Here is a 19848-nt window from a genome sequence, read left to right as displayed (position 1 = left end):
GGCCTGCCTATATCTGAAGAGAAACAGGAAGAGTGGAGTGTGTGTGGGGGGGTGAGCTACAAAAAGGAGGGAAGGAAACCTTTGATATGTAAAAACAAAACAAAAAGTAAATAAGCAAAAAGCCCCCCTCCCCCCAAAAAAAGAGGAGTTGGAAAAACCCGTAAGAGCCAGAAGATCTGGAGAAGGGCTGTGAAAACACAGTGTCCACAGCCCTGCCCAGCCGCCCTGCACCTGCACACCCTAGGCCTGCCATAGACTGGGAGGGGCCCATACCTCACCCTGATGAGTTGCTGTCCTCGATTGGTTCTGAGGACGATGCGGTCGTTGTCATTTGTGTAACGCTTGTACACACCAGGACCCCATGGGTAGTTCAAAACATGGTCATATCGATGACGTGGGGTGCCAGAAGTCAGAGTGCAAGACACGACGTGAGAAAGGGACTTGTGAAAGGGAAGACTGATGGGTAGGAGGGAGAGAGGATGGGTGGGGTTAAAGTAGCCAGAATACATTGCACACATGAGATTCTCAGTGAATAAATTTTTGATAAGAGTTATGTATTTAAAAAATAATTTTTAACAGTTCTGAAATGGTCCTAAACATACTTCTGCCATTTTGTTCAAGAACTGGTGTTCTCAGCTTTATAAAATGGCCAACCTGACATCTCAGGTAGAGAAAGTTTGGGAGCTGTGGTGTCCATAGTGCTTACGTCATCTCAGCTCCAGAGAGACAGTAAAAGGAAGTAACCCAAACACTTGGAAATCTGTATTCTGACATTTTGGAGGTTGGCAGACTCATGCCTTATGTGTTATCTTCTCAGATGGTTTTGCTGCAGGCTGGCACCCTTTCTTTGGGGACATCAGTCACACCTCTGTATCTTTCATGGCATCCCTCTTGCGACTGGAAAGCCCACCTCATATCTCACTTGGTGTTTTCTCATGGCCTTAGTTCTAGTTGTTACTCTGAAGCTTTCAAAGATGATTTAGAAGCGTCAGCTCTCCCAGTCCTCTGAGAAGCTGGATTCAGATTGTGTAGGGTCCATTAAGAGTCCATCGGCAGCCAGGTCGGCAGGTACTCTGGCATTTCTGTTCTGCATTTAGAGTTAAATGCCTCTTATCTTAGGGAGATCAGAGTATATAGATTATTGTTTTCTATCCAGATAGTCTTCTTTTTCTTACCCCAGAAAATTTTAGCAAATCCGCAACAACTGTTGTTTTCCAAAGGAAAATGCTGAGCTCGCTACATCTGATAGTTCTTACAGACTTTGCCAGATAAGCAGCGTAATGGTGCATGAAGTATATCTGTGGTTCATTCCATTTCATTATAAATCATGGCTAGTGAACATTCGATTACTTAATGTCATCTGAGGTTCATGTTCACGAGACAAGCTGCTGTCCACGGGTTCCATACCACAAGATCAAATGAGCAACTGTGAGGGAGATCTCCTCCCTGCCCCTTGGCAGCTCACAGACATGCTATAGTCATTGGACTGTGTGTTTATTAAATATCTCTTAATCTCCTTTGCATATATTAAAGTTCTGAAATACGAACTCCAAAATCCCATGTTGTCTGGATCCATTTTAATCTCCTATACAGATTATTTTGCAAAAGCATAATCTTTAAAATATGGGATCATGTTATTCTCTTCCTTAAAAAAGAGAGTTCATCTTTTACCTGGAACAAAGTCCTGGATTCTTACCCCGATTTTGTCCCCTGAATGTCCCCTGAGCACATGCTCTTTGGGAGCGGGGCCTTTGTCTCTTCTCGCTCGTCACAGCCCAGAGCAGTGCCTCATAAAGAGAAGTCAGGAGTAAATATGACTGATAGGCAGGTCGATACCCGCAGTTTCTTGCAGTTTTATGTCTGTTGCTTTAGAAAGTGAAGGCCACTGAAGAGAAGGCAGAGTCCCCTCTCCAGAGCTCTGCAGTCCGGTTTCCACCCGAATCACTTTATTCGTGTTTTATTGGAAACTGAAATTCCTCAGTTGTCACTCCCGTTGAGGTGTTGACAGTTTGTATATGTCCCGTTTGTATATTTCTCTGCGGCTGGTGATATGCACATGTGTCGTGACCGAGAGTGACAGACCCCGGTCACACCCTCTTAGCTGGCTTTGCCTGCAGTCATTCTCTGTTTGGTGGTCACAGTCCTGACGCGGGAGTTTGTTGGGGTGGTTGGACCCACCTTGGCTACCACAGTGGCTAATAGGTGCTAAGTGGAGAGAGAGGGCCTGGTCCTCCTTTTAACGTCCTCTCTTTTCCCATAGAGGACATGGAACGCGTAGTTCCAGGGTAGACCTCGGCACGATGGCTGTGCTTCCGTCATAGGTGGCAGCTAAAATGTGCTTTGAAAATGAATGCTGAAACACTTGGTCTCCAACCTTTGAGTGTTGCCTTTTTCAGGAAGCTCACAAGATGGTGAGAGAAGCGAATGTCAAGCAGGCCACAGCAGAGAAGCAGCTGAAGGAAGCTCAAGGGAAAGTGAGTCCCACTGCTTTAGTTCTGGACTGGGGGAGCTGGTGGGGAGCCGGTCATCACCGTTGCCAGGGCGCCTCAGCCGCCATCGGCGGCTGTTCTGACCGGAGAAACAGTGCTTATTCTACAGTAGAGACTGCAGAAACCATGAGTGAGAAAATAGGTGCATAGGGTGCAATGACACTGGACACCGGGGTGCATTTATATCACAGCCCCCTTACTTAAAACCATGTAAATCACATAAAAGGGTTCAGTAGTCACATTTTAAAGTTAATACTTATTTTCTTAATTCTTTGGGAAAAAAGACACCAATATAAATCTTATATTAGGAGTGAACTGTAAGCTAATATATCTTAATGATTTTGAAAATTCACATTAATGTTAGGTATTTTTGACTGTTTAATTTTCTTTTGGCATTACTGGCATTTGAAGTCAAGCCATATGGAAACCCCAAATCCTTGGATTATTTTCCTTTAATTAGTCCACAGAAAATACAAATTTAACTTAACGTTCTGCCCTTGAAAGTGTTTTGACCAGATTGCTAACGCTGAGCCGCATCTGTTATAGAGCATGTTGCCTGTGTGACCGTGCTGATTTCTTTTCAAGATCGATGTACTTCAAGCTGAAGTGGCCGCCTTGAAGACCCTCGTGCTCTCCAGCTCTCCCACGTCACCAACACAGGAGCCTCTGGCGGCTGGAAAGACGCCTTTTAAAAGGGGACACACGAGGAATAAAAGTACGAGCAGTGCCATGAGTGGCTGTCACCAGGACCTCAGTGTGATACAGCCACTGGTGAAAGACTGCAAAGAGGTAACTCGCCGAGGGCTGTCCTCTGATCACTGTCAATGTCCATCATGGAGGTGTCCGTCGTGACTCTTTTTCCCACCAAATTTTTTTTAGTACAAAATATGCAATATTAAGATGGGGGAGGCTTTATCTAGAGCTGGTTGCTTTCAGGGATCCTCCCTCCTGTTCTCTGCTGGCTGGCCTCGGAGTCCCGCTACAGATCGGGTAAGTTTCTGCCTTTCACATGTTCATTCAGGGAGCAAACTGGGATGTGTTGTACGAGAGAAAGCGGGCGGCTTTCATCCATTAGAGCGGTGTTGAAGTAGGAATCAAGAATGTGGGAAAAGAGATGATTCTCTTGAAGATTACTGTTTGCTCTTTTTATTCAAAATCGGAGTGAAGCGGAGTTTTGCGTGACTAAGAAAGTCCTAGAGTTGATGCAAATAATTAAGTAAATAGTTAAATAAGAAAACAACAGAACCCAGAAGTAGTAGAAGCCATACATTTTAAAAACAAAGATAACTTGGATACCTTATATTTTGAAATGTGAGGAGTTAAAGTTATGTAATTATTAAATATTGTTTTGTTATCATCTGTGGTGAAAACTGTCTCTAAGAGGATTGGTCAAGAATTCTGGGAATATCCCTTGTTTCTTCTTAAAAGCCATAGTCATTGTTGAGTTTAGTTCCTGCTGAAGAAGCTGTTGGTGTTTGTCCAGTTAGTTTGTGTATAGAAGCCCGGAATGACTAAATTGAATTACTGAGGTTAACTGTTGTAACTGAGGTACCCTTGTCCAGTTATTAATAAGAATATGGTAGCTAGAAAAGTTTAGTGCTTCTCCAGCTCTGAATGTAGCAACATCTGAAATTCATATTTGTTTCTGTTAAATTTCTAACACACTTCTTTAGTGGTTACTTTAGTTCTGATTTCTCTGACTTTAAATAAGTGTGCTTTTAAAACAGCTTTTATTGTTGTTCTCACTCAGTAAGTGTGAGGGATTTTCTCCTGCCTCTTACAGTAAACTTTTGTAGATGGCTTCTCACCGCTTTGTAAACGTCTCTAGTTTTGAAATTCTTATGAATAGGTCACCTGCACCCACTTCTGATTTGTGGTCACACTTTATACCCTGGTGCTTTGTGAAAACATCAGCAAGTTTTATACACACACACACACACACACACACACACACACAATTTTACTGAAGCACGCCCTAGGACAATGCTTTTCAACCTGTGGGTCGTGACCCCTCTGGGGTTGAACGACCCTTTCACTGGGGTTGCCTAAGACTATCAGAAAACACAGATGCTTACATTACGATTCTTAACAGTAGCTAATTACAGTTAGAAGTAGCAGTGAGAGTAATTGTATGGCTGGGGTCACCACACTGTGCGGAACTGTGTTAAAGGGCCCAGCACTGGGAAGGCTGAGGGCACTGCCCTAGGACAGTGTAGCAATCTGAAGAGAGGTGGAGTGTGTCCACGCTTTCCAGAAAACTCTCCAGAAAACACGGTGGGGCTCTCAGTCACAGCAGTGTTCTGAAAGCTTTCAACACAAGCGTGTGCAGACGTGCACAGTGCAGGGCTTTGGGTTCTAAATAGTCCAACTGAATTTGGGCTGAATTGCGTATCTTAGTCAGGGTTACAAGTGATGCAACACCTTGACCAAAAGCAAGCTGGGGAGGAAAGGGCTTCTTTAGCTTCCGCTTCCATATCATTTATCATCGTCTAAGGGAGCCAGGATCCTGCACAGGGGCTGATGCCGAAGTCATGGCGGGAGGAGTGCTGTTTACTGCCTTGCTCAGCCTGCTTTCTTGTCTAACCAAGGATGGTACCACCCACCGTGGGCGGGGCCCTCCGCCATCAATCATTAATTAAGAAAATGCCCCTTGGGCTTGCTTGCCCACAGCTCTGTCTTGTGGACCATTTTCTCGTTGTGGATTCCTCCTCTGTGACTTCAGCTGGCTCAAGTTGACATCAAAATCAGCTGGCACACTGTGACTTTGGGGAAGCCATTTTATCTCAAGTCCAGCCTTATCTATAAACCGGGGATCTTCATGTTCGCCTTGCACAACTCAGGATTAAGTGTTTAGAAAGTGCTTACGGAAGCATGGTTCCCGAAAGAGTCAGCTTCTAGGAAGTGACTCCAATTATTGCCTTTAAGTCTTTCATTTGATAATTATTCACTCTCCTGCTTCGGGGCTTATTTCCATCTTCTCGATTAACTTCACAAGTAAATTTGAAAATCTTAAATATTTAATCTCTTAATATACTTTACCCTCTTGCCTGTAGTTTTGGCTTAAGATATTTATGGATCAGAATGAGATGGCCATGGTTGACCTTTAGAGTCTGAAAGAGAGAGCATGGTGCTCTCAGCCTTGCATTTCTTTGATGGGCGCTGTACCTCTAGCTGTTATCCCAGGCCAACGACAGCCGACAGCGTGCGTGCTCACATGGTGTTCATCACTTGTGAGCACGGCCAGGAGCTCTGCAAGGCCCAGGGCGGGGCATGTGCAGGTGCTACTCGGTGTCAGTAGGTGGCCTGGAGTGACCTCAGTAGGAGATCCATCCAAGGTCTGTAACCAAGAGGGCTGAGTACAAGGAGCCGGAAGAGGAGGGCCAAGAGGAGGCGTGGCTTGTTTCTGCTAATCCAGGGTGGATGCGGTGGTCAGTGGAGGGCCCTGTGCCTGCAGCTGCTCTTTGCCCCATTGCTGTACGCGGGTATTTTAGGACTGTCTTTAGTAAAGAGCAGTTTCTCTCCGTGTTCAACCCACACTAGATTTCACAGGCCACACTCAGTTTATTCACTTTAAATAAACTAATAAATAATTAGATTGGCTCCAGATTGATAATGTTCAGAAAACACTGGTCAGCAGCACCTTTTATATTCAGGACAGTCTGTGTCTTCAGAGAGCCCCAGTGTGGCTGTGCGTAGTGGTAGGGCCGAGGCATGAGTCTAGTCAGGGCCAGTGTGCTGACCCTGGGGTATATGTAGTGAGACCCTGGCTCAGATGGGGAGAGAGAGTAGCCGCAGTATTGGAGACCCACGAGGTGAGGATGACAGCAGCATCTGTGAGCGCCACAGGGGACGGGACGTACCCAAAAGCTCAGTTAATCATTTTATAAAGAAAAATGCTATCGTATATAGCATATCAACAGGACAGTTGAATTTTTATTATTTTAAATGAATGTTTCCTTTTAATGATATTTAAATTAGGGCTTGCTTTATCAAGTAGTTTTTATTCTTTTTAAAGTCGCTTTTGTTTGCTCTGGTTGTCAGGCCGATCTCTCTCTGTATAATGAGTTCAGATCTTGGAAGGATGAGCCCACGATGGACAGAACGTGTCCTTTCTTAGACAAGATCTACCAGGAAGATATCTTCCCGTGCTTAACGTTCGCAAAAAGTGAGGTAATTTGTTTTTCATTTTAATAGAAATACATTCAGATCTTTTGTGCTTCTGCTCTCATGTTCCGTATTTTAATGTCTTACATGTGATTGCTGTAAAAATGTCATGTTTAACATTTCCTCCATTTAATATCAGGACCACGATTCCTGCCATTCTGAACATATTTCCTCTCTCGAGACGAGGCTCAGAAGCACTGGGATGTGTACTGTGTTAGTGTGGTGGGCAGATGTGTACGGAGGGAGGGCTTGCTGCTTGCTTCACACACCCAGGTCCAGTTTTCAGTTTAAGCAAGTTCTGTCCTTGCTCTGGGACAGGGAGTTACGGGCCATCACCACACGATAAACACTTGTGAGGATCTAGGGTGTGGCTTTGAGTTAAGTGCTGGGCTGGCCTCTGCAGGGCTGTTTTGATCTCCACATCTACCAACACCGAACCTATACCAGAGCACCAAGTGTGTCTATAAATAAACAGAAGTACGATGCTGACTTGGCCTTTGTCATAGAATTAAGAGGAAGACTAAAGTAGGCAGATAAAAATCATTTCAGAGGATCAGGAATTGTATAAATCGTATTCAACTGAGAAGTCATAGCTTCAGTTTGCTCTTATATGTGAGAAGTTTGTCTTCAGATAAATAGCCTGTCCATTGATGTTTAAGGAATTCAGTCCTGAGAGTCTTAGGGAAGCCTTTTGAGGATCGAGCTGTAGCGAGCGTCCTTGTAAGGAGAACTACAGATGAGCCTAGCAGTGACTGGGTGTGGGCTGTGCGTTGTCGGCCATTCTCGGTGCTGCTAACCTCCCCAGAGGAACTCGGGCCTCACTGCCCGTTTATCAGAGGAGACTTCATACTTGATTTGGGGGGGGAATGTCAATTTTTTTTTTTTTTTTTGGTTTTTCGAGACAGGGTTTCTCTGTAGTTTTGGAGCCTGTCCTGGAACTAGCTCTTGTAGACCAGGCTGGTCTTGAACTCACAGAGATCCGCCTGCCTCTGCCTCCCAAGTGCTGGGATTAAAGGCGTGCGCCACCACCGCCCGGCCTGGAATGTCAATTTTTTAAAATAGATTTTTATGCCTATACATACAAGTTGAGAAAATACATAGCTAAAATTAGTACATATTGCTAATATAAATGACGAATTTAAATTGTATAAATTTATCAGGATGCGGCATTAGGATACTAATTTTGAGGTGGCTTTTGTAGTAGATATGTAATATTGGGTAAGGAATGGAATTAATACCTTTAATACTCCTCCAGTTAATACCAAAAATTCTTCCACTGTAACTTAGTTACCTATCATAACTGCTTGATTTATGAAAGTAATAAAACCGGGATTATGATTTGAGCTTTTTGTCCCTTTGTAGTGTCTAAGGCCAAGTTTGTGAAATTGAAGGAAGACTAGCTTATAAAATTATCTTATTTTGAATTTTTTTTGCCAGCGTTTAATTCTTTTTGTTGCTTTTTGTTTTAAGTTGGCTTCTGCTGTTCTGGAGGCCGTGGAGAACAACACTCTAAGCATTGAGCCAGTGGGGCTGCAGCCCATTCGATTCGTGAAAGCCTCAGCTGTAGAATGTGGAGGACCAAAGTAGGTTTTTCCATCCATGCCTTGTGGGAACGAGTGAGTTCTGGAAAGTTTTTGCGTTGTGGTATTTTGTTTATTCATTTGTGTGGTAAATGTGGTTACATCTCTCCTCCTCGGTTTCTTCTTAGCGCCTGTGGCCCAGGGACAAATCCCCAGAGGGTATTGGCACTTTTCTTATTTTCCCCCAGACAAACGTGTGGTCCTGTTTAGTGGAGAAAGGTGTGCGGTTCACTAAGAGGATGAGGGCGGATTCTTAGATTTCATTGTACTAGGGCCTAAGGTGGGAGCTGGGTGTGGTCTTCTCCCCTTAACAATGGAGTTCAAGCAGGGATGCAGGAAGACTAGGGATTAGAAACAGTTGTCTAACGAATTGTAGACCAAATTTTTGTTTTGCCAGAGAGAGCGAGGGAGAGAGAGAGCAAGTGAAAGAGAGAGGAGAGAATGAATGAGTTATCTGTGTACAGTTGGTATGTGTGTAAAGTACTTCAATTTGAGGATTGCCATCAAAACTGATTTGGAACGGCACTGACTTAGAACTGTTCCTATGAGAACTGAAAACGGCACCAGGAGCTGGAGAGATGGTTCAGTGGTAAGCGCTCCCTGATGCTCCTGAGAGAACTCCAGCTCAATCCCTAACTCCCATAGCAGGCAGCTCACAGAGACCTGTAACTCAGATCTGCTACCTCTGGCCTTCATGGACTCTTAACACTTACGTGAACGTACCCACACACAGACCACATACATAAACATAATTATAAAAAACAAAAATAATTTGTTCCTACCTTCCATATTATTTCTATAAAAGATTCCAAAATTGACAAATAGTTCTGTCTTGCACATGTGACAGGTATTTGGAAATTATAAATTATCAAAGGAAGGAGCACTGTACTCCATAGTAGGATAGTAGGGCAGCCTTTCCTATCCAGTCCTCTGAGAAGGCCCCTGAGAAGGGTTTTGCCCCAAACTCAACTGTAATTGTGCTTTAACTTCGGGTCTAGGACCGGGTTGCTGTGGGAGACTGGAAGCCCCGGGAACCCACAGAACACAGTCCTTGACTCTCGTCAGGGATGTCGTGAGCCTGTTGAGAAGCTGTAACCGGCTTCTGTTGGTGCACACACATTCTCAGGTGGTTGCTTGGCTAGTGTAGCTGGTCATGTGTGTGTGTTCAAGTTGTAACAGACACATCTCCTCAGAGTTGTAGTCTGTGTTAAATCCTGCTGTGAACACCCTATAGCACAGTGGCCTCTAATTTTAGGGGAATTTATAGTATTAAATTCTGTAGACCCCAAAGTATTTTCCTCTTGGCCCTGCGGCCTCTCAAATGGAAAGTCAGATGTAGTGGCAGCAATGTTCGTCCTTTGAGGGTCTGGTCATACCTCATTTTACTATAGAACTTGCCTATGCTTGCAGTATGTCTTACGTACTGTGCACATGAAAGTATACTCTGAGTGATGGCAGATGGCGATGTGAACTTCCAAGGTTTTAGTAAACGAGTTAGGTAGGCTGGATTTAGGGAGCAATTTACTTCCAGTGCTCATGTGGCACGGCAAGTGGAAATGTGGACTCTCGAGACGAGCGCTGTGGGAAGCACGGGAGCAGTGGCGTGTTCTGCTGCAGCTTCAGAGAGAAGGGCAGGTCAGCATCGAGTCCGGTGTGCTGACTGACTGTATTAGCGTTTAGAAACAGCCAGCTGTTCTTAAAGGCACGTGGAGAAAAGCTTCTATGGGGCAAAGACACGCATCCGTACTGCGTGCACACAGAAAGACCCTCCACAGAGCAGAACGGCACTCAGGGAGCCAGAGCTTGGGCCTCTCTTTGAAGGGGACTTTTTACTTTATTATTCTAAAAATTAATACCTGAGACCACTTTAGCAAAATCCTTTCAAAATGAGACAAGATGTTAAAAGAAAAAATGTATTTCCAGAAGAATAGGTGTAACTTTTATTTTTTAATTCGAGGGTTCTTTTCCTTCTGAATAAGTTATACTTTTTGCAACTTACAAGAACTTCCAGTAGTTGAACCTTAAATTTACTGACCTCTGATCCATCCCAAGCTAATTGTTAGTAATTTAAAATATTGCCGGAGACCATTAAAGCAATTTGTAGGTGTGTGTGTGTACAAGCACACACATGCACAAACATTAAGCAAAATTTCTTTGAAAAGAATTAAAAGATAAGATTTGCAGGGCAACCTCTAAAATCATATTGTTCCAAATAATATATTTTACATTTGGTTTCTTACTGTTGAGGAACACTCTGTTGTGTTTCTTAGGTATAACTGAAATCTAATGTAGTTGATATAGTTGTTTTTCTTTGTTGTGTGATTTTCAGTGTCCTGTCAGGTACAATTGGCCACTTAGTTTCACTGAGAGTTATGCTAATTTTGTGTTACCAGAGACTGGATCTGACTAGGTTGACAGTGGGGCTGCTGCAGCCAGCCTGATGCTTCCCTAGTGGAGCTTATTTCGCAGTCAGTCAATGGCTACTTGGGGCCAGGCTGTAAAGATGCATACCCTCAAGGAATGTATAGCCTAGGCCAGCCAGAATGGCCGCAGGGAGAAAGGGTGGTATGAGGCGGACCTCGCTCTCAAGTGTTGAGGTTTGTGCGTGAAGGGCAGCTTATTTCTTTATGCTTCTTTACTAAATGCAACAAAACCTACCAATCAAACACACTCCGCTTGGCAGCTGTCACCCTGCAAACCATTAGCGATGGTTTTTAAGACTTGGATAATCTTGATTAGATTCAGCTAGAAGCTGAAGTTACGTTTGCAAGTGGAGTGCTGGCCTGCAGCTGCTGGTGCATTTGTAGATTTGCCGTCAGCTGGGACGTATGGACAATACCCGGGTCTCTTTGTAGAAGCATGGTCAGTGTTACGGTCGTAAGCTTATACCGGAACGTAAGTCCCACAGGGCAGGGACTTTGTCTTTTCGTCACGGTAGTCCGGCACCCAGAACAGGCCTGACACATGTTAGGTTCTCAGATATTCTCTGTTGTAATGAAGAGACAGCTTGTTAAAATGGGGAGGGGAGGAAGGGCAAATGCTTTTAATTATAAAACAAAACTGAAATTTGTTATTTTGCAGAAAATGTGCTCTCACTGGCCAGAGTAAGTCCTGCAAGCACAGAATTAAACTAGGGGACTCAAGCAACTATTACTATATTTCTCCTTTTTGCAGATACAGGGTAAGTGGTATGACCTTGACTTTAATAATAACACTGTTTGCTGCCGGAAACTGACTACTGATGTCCCCTGTCCCTCTTGGCCTAGATCACTTCTGTGTGTAACTTCTTTACATACATCCGATACATCCAGCAGGGCCTTGTGAAACAGCAGGACGGTGAGTGCTCTTGGTTCACTGTGAACATCTGCATCGCAGTTCAGCCGCAGTTCAGCCGGTCGGGACAGGAATGGGAGAAGGAAGCCGCTGCTCCCCAGTCCACTGAATTTCCCTTACGGTCCTAGCAAAAGTGGTTGGGTACCTTAGAAGAGAATATGTCCTCTAAGAGTGATGTTTTTAGTTCCCTCGTTTTACTCTCGAGTTTTGAGCAGAGCCAGTTTCACCTTGCTAGGGATACATGACAAAGCAAAGTGTAAGTGTGAACGGTATCTGGAGTTTACTGAATTTATCCCTGGAGAGATTAAATGACAGCTACTTGGAGACTGAGACAGGAGGATAGCAGATTGAAGGCAAGCGAGAACTATAGGATGAGTTCAAGGCCAGCTTAAGCAGGTTAATGGTATCCTGTCTCAGAGAACTAAACAGTTTAAAAATACTGGAATGGGTGTAGCTCTGTGGTAGGGTGCTTTAGTAGCACGAGGTCCTGGGTTTGGTTGTCGGTACTTGGAGGGGTGTGTATGTGCGTGTGTGTGCGCGCGTGCGTGCGTGCGTGTGTGTGTGTGTGTGTGCGCGCGCGTGCATGTGAAAATGAGCAAGCCCTAGAAGTGGTCAGATTTATTTTCATTGATGGAAAGCGTAAGAGGCCAACTGTGAGATCCTGTGTGTTCTGCTTCCGTGTGTGATGATTCTGAGCAGAGAGAAGATGCCCACATTCTGAAGCAGCAGAAGCAGATCTGTGAGCTGTTGTGATTGTGTGAACATTTCAGCGTAGCCTCCAGAGCTGCTAGTGTACTATATAACTCAGTGTTACCTTAACTAACCAGTGTAGTTAAGGCTGGTGCATCATGACTACTTCCGAGCGCACTTACTGAGTGCACGTGACTGTTCCAGAACTGAAGGAGCAGGCGCTAGGTCAGAAAAACCCATCTTTTTGTATTTGACATTGTAGAAAATGTTTCCACGTAAATTTTCATACATGTTGAAAATGTTTCTGTACTGCAAAAGACTAGTAGAAGCTAATCCTTTTCAGTCACATACCCTAGTGAAAAGTTTACGGGAAATTAGATGGGTAAAGCTTAGTTCAGCCGTTATGACTCTGGTATTTGGAACTGTGCCTTATTTATTTAGAATTACATGTAATTTTAATGTATAAAGGAGGCATGGGATCAATCTCTAACGTTCGAGCTAAAGACTATGAAACAAAATTAGTCTGTGTGTAATGATTTTTGTAATTTTATTAAAAACACCTTTTGAATACCTGTTGATGGATAATATGATGCAAATTTTCTCCTTGTTACAAGTAAAGGATTTGGGGAAAGTCTGAAAATAATTCACTTGATGAAAATAGGAGGAAGTGTCTTGAGTAAGGGTGACAGATGTGACAGCCCACTAGTTTCTGTCATTGCTCCAGCACACGTTACATACCATGAGCACCCCTTGTGTAAAAACCTATTCATTATCTAAGCCATATATATATATATATATTTTTAAAAAAAGGATTGGGTCAGTTAAATCCAAGGCAGAGTTTCCAGCCTTTCTACCTTAACCCCCAAACACAAAAGCCTCAAAATAAGCGTTACATTGAGCATGGGTGCAGAGCCACAAGTTGGAGCCACCCCGACCTCCTAGTCAGAATGCAGGTACAATAAAAATACTACTTTTAGGCTCCGTGTGTAAGATTCACATGAAACCTTTTCCTTTCTTGTTTATTTTGCTTTGCTTTGTTTTGTTTGGAGAGTCTCACTGTAGTTCTGGCTCTGCTGGAACTTTTTGGGAAATTCCTGTGCTGATCAGGCTGGCCTCGAACTCACTACTCTGCTGTCTCTGCCTCTGCAGTGCTGGGGTTCCAGGCCTGCACCACCACAGCAGGCTCCACGTGAAGCCTTTTAACTTTGGGTCTGACCTTGGGCTCTTTCCCCAAGGTTGTCTCATTGTGTCTGTTGTGTAAGTGATTTTGTTTTTTTTTTAAATGTGATTTTGTTTTTTTTTTAAATGTGAACCCTTTCTTCTCACAAGCACCTCAGATAAAGGATACTCGTATTGACATTTTGAGCGTGGGTAATTGTGTGTGTGTGTCTATTGGGTGTGTTACAGGATATTTTTCAGAATCTCTGGCTTCTCATTAGATGTCAGTAGAACCTCCAAATTCAACAGTGAACAAGGTATTCAGACATTGCCAGATGTGCTTTGGGGGCCAGATCCCCCTGATGAACACTGACCACAGTGTGTGTCGATCACAGATCCCCCTGATGAACCCTGACCGCAGTGTGTGTCCATCACAGACCTTATATGGCTTTGGAAGCACACAGCCCTTTTTTCCCCACTTGCCTGGAAGTTTAAAAAGGAAGTGTAGACATTGGAAGTGTGCAGCTAAACCTCAACATTTGCTTTTACTTCTAATCTGAGCCATTCAGAAGCTTTCCTTCATCTCTTCAGGGAACATTACTGAATTTTCTGTGCTCTGGGAACCATCCAAGGAAGAGCACACCAGGGTGGAAGACTCGCTGGCTGTATAATAACCTATGATAATTAGCTTTAGTGTACTCAAGGAGGGGACAGGATTAGCCTTTACGCTAGACACTGAAATGCCGGCTTTTATTATGTTCCTCACGACAAAACTAATACTGTTCTTAATGACTGGTAAAGCTGGGGTGTCCACAGGAACACGGAGAGGTTTGTGAGAAGCATTTCAGCTACTCCTGCGTTGTCCTTGAGGCTTGAGCAGTGACTCACATTCTGATTACGTGTCTCTTCTCCGTCTGTGCAGTTGATCAGATGTTTTGGGAAGTGATGCAGCTGAGAAAGGAGATGTCGTTGGCGAAGCTGGGATATTTCAAAGAGGAACTCTGACACCCTGCACGGGGCCGTGCGTGCGCCTCCCTGGACAACTGAAGAGTGGCTGAACATTTTTATGGCTAATATTTATTCCCGAGGAGAAGGCCCAAGACTCCTGGCCTCTTGCAGATTACACTAGGAAGTGCTGTGGTTTCTTTTAAAGAGACTTGGCTGTTCCCGCTTGTCCCTTAATGGACCACACTACGAGGAGTTGCAGTGTGCTGGTGATGGTCATCCAGCACTGTGAAGCAATCCACCAAATAAATACCAGACCGAGTGTGTGTCTCTTCCTTAGCCCTGACTTGGCTTGGAGAGTTGCAGAAGGCAATGGTATTTCACATCCTCTGGGGAGCAAGGACGGAGCTGTGTGCACAGGGCTTACTGTGTGTCTATGTGTGTGTTGACATTCAAACACCAGGGTTTATTTGCAGAAAGGTTTTTTGTTTTCCACCTGTGAGGTTTTTCTTTTATTAATTAATTAGTTTTTTTTTCCAGCCTGTTGAATTGTCCCTCCCTCCTCTCCTTCCTGTGCCCCCCCCCACATCTGCTTCTCCTCCTTTGCAGAAAGGTTTTACTGGGGTTCGAAGTTACTGTTATTCAGCTCGCAGTGACCCAGTGGTATGTCAAGTAGAAAATGAAGAGCGGGGGCTCTTCCTCTGGAGGGGCATCCTGAGCATCCTGATGTAGGGGTTCACGTTATGCAGTGAGCACTATCATGGAATTAAAGGAATATTAAATAAATAAACAACATCATGGTCTAAAAAGAACGATATCTGCCAGTTCTGAGCAACCATTTGATCCCGAAGTTTTAACTAAAGCGGACACGAAGACACTACTAACCATTTCTACCAGTAAGGGAGCTTCCTGGTGGAGACAGTGTCGGGGTGCAAAGGAAGGACGATCCCACGCATTGTTTCCAGTGAGAGCACAACCAGTCGTAGCTTTGAGGTGTTTCTTACTTCTGTATGCACAGCTCCAAAACAAAAAGACCTCCTTGCTTTATTGACTGTATGTGTGGGAATGTTTGTGTGGGTGTGTGTGCGCGCGCGCGTGTATGTATGTGTATGTATGTGTGTGTGTGCGCATCACACTCGTGCCTGGTGCACAGAGAGGTGAGACGAGGGAGTCAGACCTGGAACTGGAGTTGCAGACAGTTGTGAGCTGCCAGGTGCACGCTGGGAACTGAACTAAGGTTCTCCGCGAGAGTCTCGAGCCATCTCTCCAGCCTGTCCTTCCTGCTTTAAAAATGAAGAAATTTTCCCTGTGAGTAAACCTCCACATATTAAGAAGCTTTTTACAGTTTATGTATTTATGTGGGAGCGTGTCTGTGTCTTTGGAGGTCACATGACAGCGTTTGGAGATCTGTTCTCTCCTCCTGTGTGGTTTCTAGAGATCAGACAAACTCAGGACATCAAGCTTGGTGGCAACACTTTTACCTGGTGGGCCGTCTCTCTGGTGCAAATCTCCACACCCTGATCACTGTATGTTCATTGTAATTAAACAGTTTGTTTCTAGAGATTGGGTTGTTTTCAATTCTTTACCCATCATGCCCTTGTGATGAGTCACTTTGCGTATGTATACTTCCATGGTCATGGTGGGGTTCTCTGTATGTTCATGCTTAGTGTTTAAGGATGTTTCTTCTCATGGCTGGATAGATTACCCATTAGAAATCTGAACCAGTCACAGAGCCCACCCGCAGAATCAAATCGAATGTGGTCGTTCAAAGATTCAGAAGATTTTCCACAAAAAAACACGTTTGGAGACAGTTTTTTTTTTTTTATTTTTATTCTTTTTTAATTAAAATTTCCACCTGCTCCCCGTTTCCCATTTCCCTCCCCTCCTCCCAAATATTGCCCCCTCCCCCCACTTCCCTCCCCCTATCCCCACTCCTCTTCTCCTCCCCCCACACCATTCCCCCTCCCTCTCGATACTGAAGAGCAGTCCAAATTCTCTGCCCTGCGGGAAGACGAAGGTCTTCTATCTACTTCCAGGAAGGTGAGCGTCTAAACAGGCTAAGCTCCCACAAAGCCAGTTCATGTATTAGGATCGAAACCTAGTGCCATTGTCCTTGGCTTCTCATCTGCCTTCATTGTCCGCCATGCTCAGAGAGTCTGGAATCAACCCATGCTTATTCAGTCCCAGACCAGCTGGCCTTGGTGGGCTCCCAATAAATCAGTTCCACTGTCACAGTGGGTGGGTGCATCCCTCGTGGTCCTGATTTTTTGCTCATGTTCTCCCTCCTTCTGCTCCTCATTTGGACCTTAAGAGCTCAGACCGTTGCTCCAAATTGAGACTTTGTCTCTACCTCGATCCATCGCCAGATGAAGGTTCTAAGGTGATATGCAAGATATTCATCAGTATAGGATAGGGTCATTTCAGGTTCCCTCTTGGAGACAGTTCTTAAATAAGAAAAACAAGTTCAGGAGATGCTAACTTAGAAAGAAGAGTGGAACCTTGCGTGTGGCTTGCTGGTAGAGTACCTCCCTGCCATGCACAAAGCCCTGGCTTTGGTCCCTCGCACCACAAAACATCCAAACAAACCAGATACTTAGGTAAAGTTCGTCATAAATGAGGGAAACCACAGGGTGATAGGAGCAGCAAGTCTGTGACTATCCTGAGTTGACACTTTCTAGCTTCAGTAGAGATAGTGGGCATAGACGAGGAAGCATGGAGTTCAGACAGATACTTGCTAGAGGTAACAGTATCACCGAGGAACAATAATAAAAATGACCAACTAGAGAAACAGTGTGACAAGCGACATGGAAATGAAGATGCTATAAGATGATAAACTCAGCAGTTTATCATATGAAAAGAGTCAATCAAACTGGATTCCAGTGTATGATCTATAGTCACAAAGTACAGGGCATAGGCTGGAAATAGAAGAATGGGGGAAATGAAAAGGGTTGTGTTCAAACAAAACGGTGTTTATAGCACATGTATTTATATTAAAATGCATATGTCTATATAATAGCCCAAATAGACAAAGATAAAAGGCCCTTACTCCTTGTTTGGCTGCTGCACCCATCCTCCACTGCAGCATGCCCAGGGTGGGGATGATCCACAGGCAGCAGGCAAGGCCGTGCTGACAGATTACAATGATGAACGACACAACAGGGCTTTGGAGTCTTCTTTCCTGACTCCTGCCCAAGCAGACACTAACCTTGGACCGCTCTGGTCCTCTCACCAGCCAGACAGTTGCTCTCTGAGGCTCTTAAGGGATTCACCAAGAGGACTTTGAGAGTCCCATTGCCTGGTATTGGATGTCCAGACAGCTAGTCTCCAAAATGTAACAACGTTCTTCTACCACATTGTCCTGTCCTGTGTACTTCACTTGACAAGGTCCTAAGACCCTGGAGAGCTGCTGCCAACCTTGACGGGCACCTGTCCAGGCAAGGTGTGAAAGCAGCGTGCGTGGGTGGGCGTATCCCTGCAGCCGGAAGTGACTTTGTTCACTCTTCACAAGTAGCAGGAAAGCCGCCCTGTGTCACGGTAACTGCCGTGTCAGGGATCAGCAATCAAACTTTACATACACTGAAATACCCAGGGGACACTCCTCGTGGAATGTTCCCTGGGAAATCTAGAAGATGTTGATATCTTAGACATGTACAAATTGTTTATATTCGAGGAAAATCTTGATAGGAGTATGGTCTTTGGTAGCAGCTCTGTAAGAAAATTACCAAATAAGTAGAAGGGGAAACAGGAACAGGGATGGTGAAGGTCAGGTTTGGCTCAGAACTCTCAGGTGAAACAAATGAGAAAAAGTATAATGAGAAGCAGCTATGTGAAAGAGCCTTGAGGCAGCCAATATCCAGTTCTTGGAGGAGGTTGAACGTGATGTGGAGAAAAATGATCGGGCACTGGAGGAGGGCGAGGACCATGCAGATTGTGATTCTGCTGACCGGGGAATGGCCTGCAGACAGATGGATTATCCCCATCTCCAGAGACATCTAGCCACATGTGGCCTTTGGCTATGCCAAGAGGGTTGGTTTTAACACTTTTTCTAAGAAAGGGGAAATGTTAGGAGAATATTCTGATAGCATTCATCATTGAGATAGAAATGTCAGCTACATAATGGTACAAAGACGAGGCAGAGGGAGGGGATGAAGTACAGCTGAGTGACATGAACCTGCCTAGAGGAGGCAGGAGGGTAAAGAGTTCAATGTTATTCTTAGCTGCATAGCAAGTTCAAAGCCAGCATAGACTTACTGAGACTCTTTCTTTCTTTCTTTCTTTCTTTCTTTCTTTCTTTCTTTCTTTCTTTCTTTCTTTCTTTCTTTCTTTCTTTCTTTCTTTCTTCCTTCCTTCCTTCCTTTCCTCCCTCCCTCCCTCCCTCCCTCCCTCCCTCCCTCCCTCCCTCCCTCCCTCCCTCCCTCCCTCCCTCCCTCCCTCCCTCCCTTCTTTCTTTCTTTCTTTCTTTCTTTCTTTCTTTCTTCGTTTCTTCTTTTCTTTTTCTTTTGTTTTTTTGAGACACGGTTTCTCTGTGTAACAGTCCTGGCTGTCCTGGAACTAGCTCTTGTACACCAGGCTGGCCACAGAGATCTGCCTGTTTCTGCCTCCCAAGTGCAGGGATTAAAGATGTGCGCCACCGCCACCCAGCAGAGACCCTATTTTTTTTTTTATGGAAGTATTAAAAATGTTTAAATTCTAAGTGCTGAATAACAAAATATAGGAAACAAAGATTTTTGGCTTTAGAAAAAATCATATATCAATTGTTTTAGAGCAGTGGTTCTCAACTGGTGGGTCACAAACCATGGGGGTCGAAATACCCTTTCACGGGGTCACCCAAGGCCATTGGAAAATCCAGATGTTTACATTATGATTCATAACAGTAGCAAAATTACAGTTAGGAAGTAACAATGAAAATTTTATGACTGGGGGTCACTACAAAATAAGGAACTGTATTAAAGAGTCACAGTACGAGGAGGGTTGAGAACCACCTATTTAGAGTAAGCAGACTGACAGACTGAATAAAATTACAGAAACTACGCTCAGGGAAGTGAAAGAAAGGACTCCATGGACCACAACACAAAGCGAACTGAAGAACGTGAACAAAATTTTAGGCAAGTTTATCATGGAGAAAAAACAGACAGATAGCCAATGTTGGGGATGGAAAGAGTCGCCATTACAGATTCGGAAGACACTAACCAGATGCAGTGGGTATCATCGTCAGACATGCCAGTTCACGCGAGAATTCAAAGTGAAAAGGTTCCAGGAAAAAGTTGATGAAGAAGAAATAAGCCTTACTATTCTTATTAAAGGAGAGAAATTTTTTCTTGCGTAGTTTTACCAAGAAGAATGGATTACTCATAAAATAGCTTAAGTTGCCAGCTACAGTCAAACTAATATCACCTTGATACTAACACCAGATAGAATATATCTGAGGGATGAAAAGTTTGGGTTTGTTATAGCCATGAACCTAACACTGACCAAACGAAATCTGTCTC

General features: G+C 44.2%; 1 protein-coding gene across 5 annotated transcripts in view; it reads left to right on the top strand.

Annotated features, from left to right (window-relative positions):
* Rab3ip (RAB3A interacting protein) overlaps positions 1-15920 on the top strand; it is a 46654-nt gene extending 30734 nt beyond the window's left edge. For 3 of the 5 annotated variants that reach the window (XM_057757787.1, XM_057757791.1, XM_057757786.1), the window contains 8 exons: positions 2397-2474; positions 3075-3278; positions 3426-3479; positions 6531-6659; positions 8124-8236; positions 11315-11414; positions 11500-11569; positions 14337-15920. In XM_057757787.1, coding sequence (XP_057613770.1) covers positions 2397-2474; positions 3075-3278; positions 3426-3479; positions 6531-6659; positions 8124-8236; positions 11315-11414; positions 11500-11569; positions 14337-14419 — 831 coding nt within the window. In that variant the 3' untranslated portion in view covers positions 14420-15920. The remainder of the gene's footprint in view (positions 1-2396; positions 2475-3074; positions 3279-3425; positions 3480-6530; positions 6660-8123; positions 8237-11314; positions 11415-11499; positions 11570-14336) is intronic. The other 2 variants (XM_057757792.1, XM_057757788.1) reach the window with 1 other exon arrangement.
* Positions 15921-19848: the final 3928 nt, after the last annotated feature.

This window comes from Chionomys nivalis, chromosome 25, assembly GCF_950005125.1.
Source record: "Chionomys nivalis chromosome 25, mChiNiv1.1, whole genome shotgun sequence".
In the NCBI taxonomy this organism is placed as follows: Eukaryota; Metazoa; Chordata; class Mammalia; order Rodentia; family Cricetidae; genus Chionomys; species Chionomys nivalis.
Note: the sequence above shows the minus strand (reverse complement) of the source record. Positions and strands in the feature narration are given on the sequence as shown.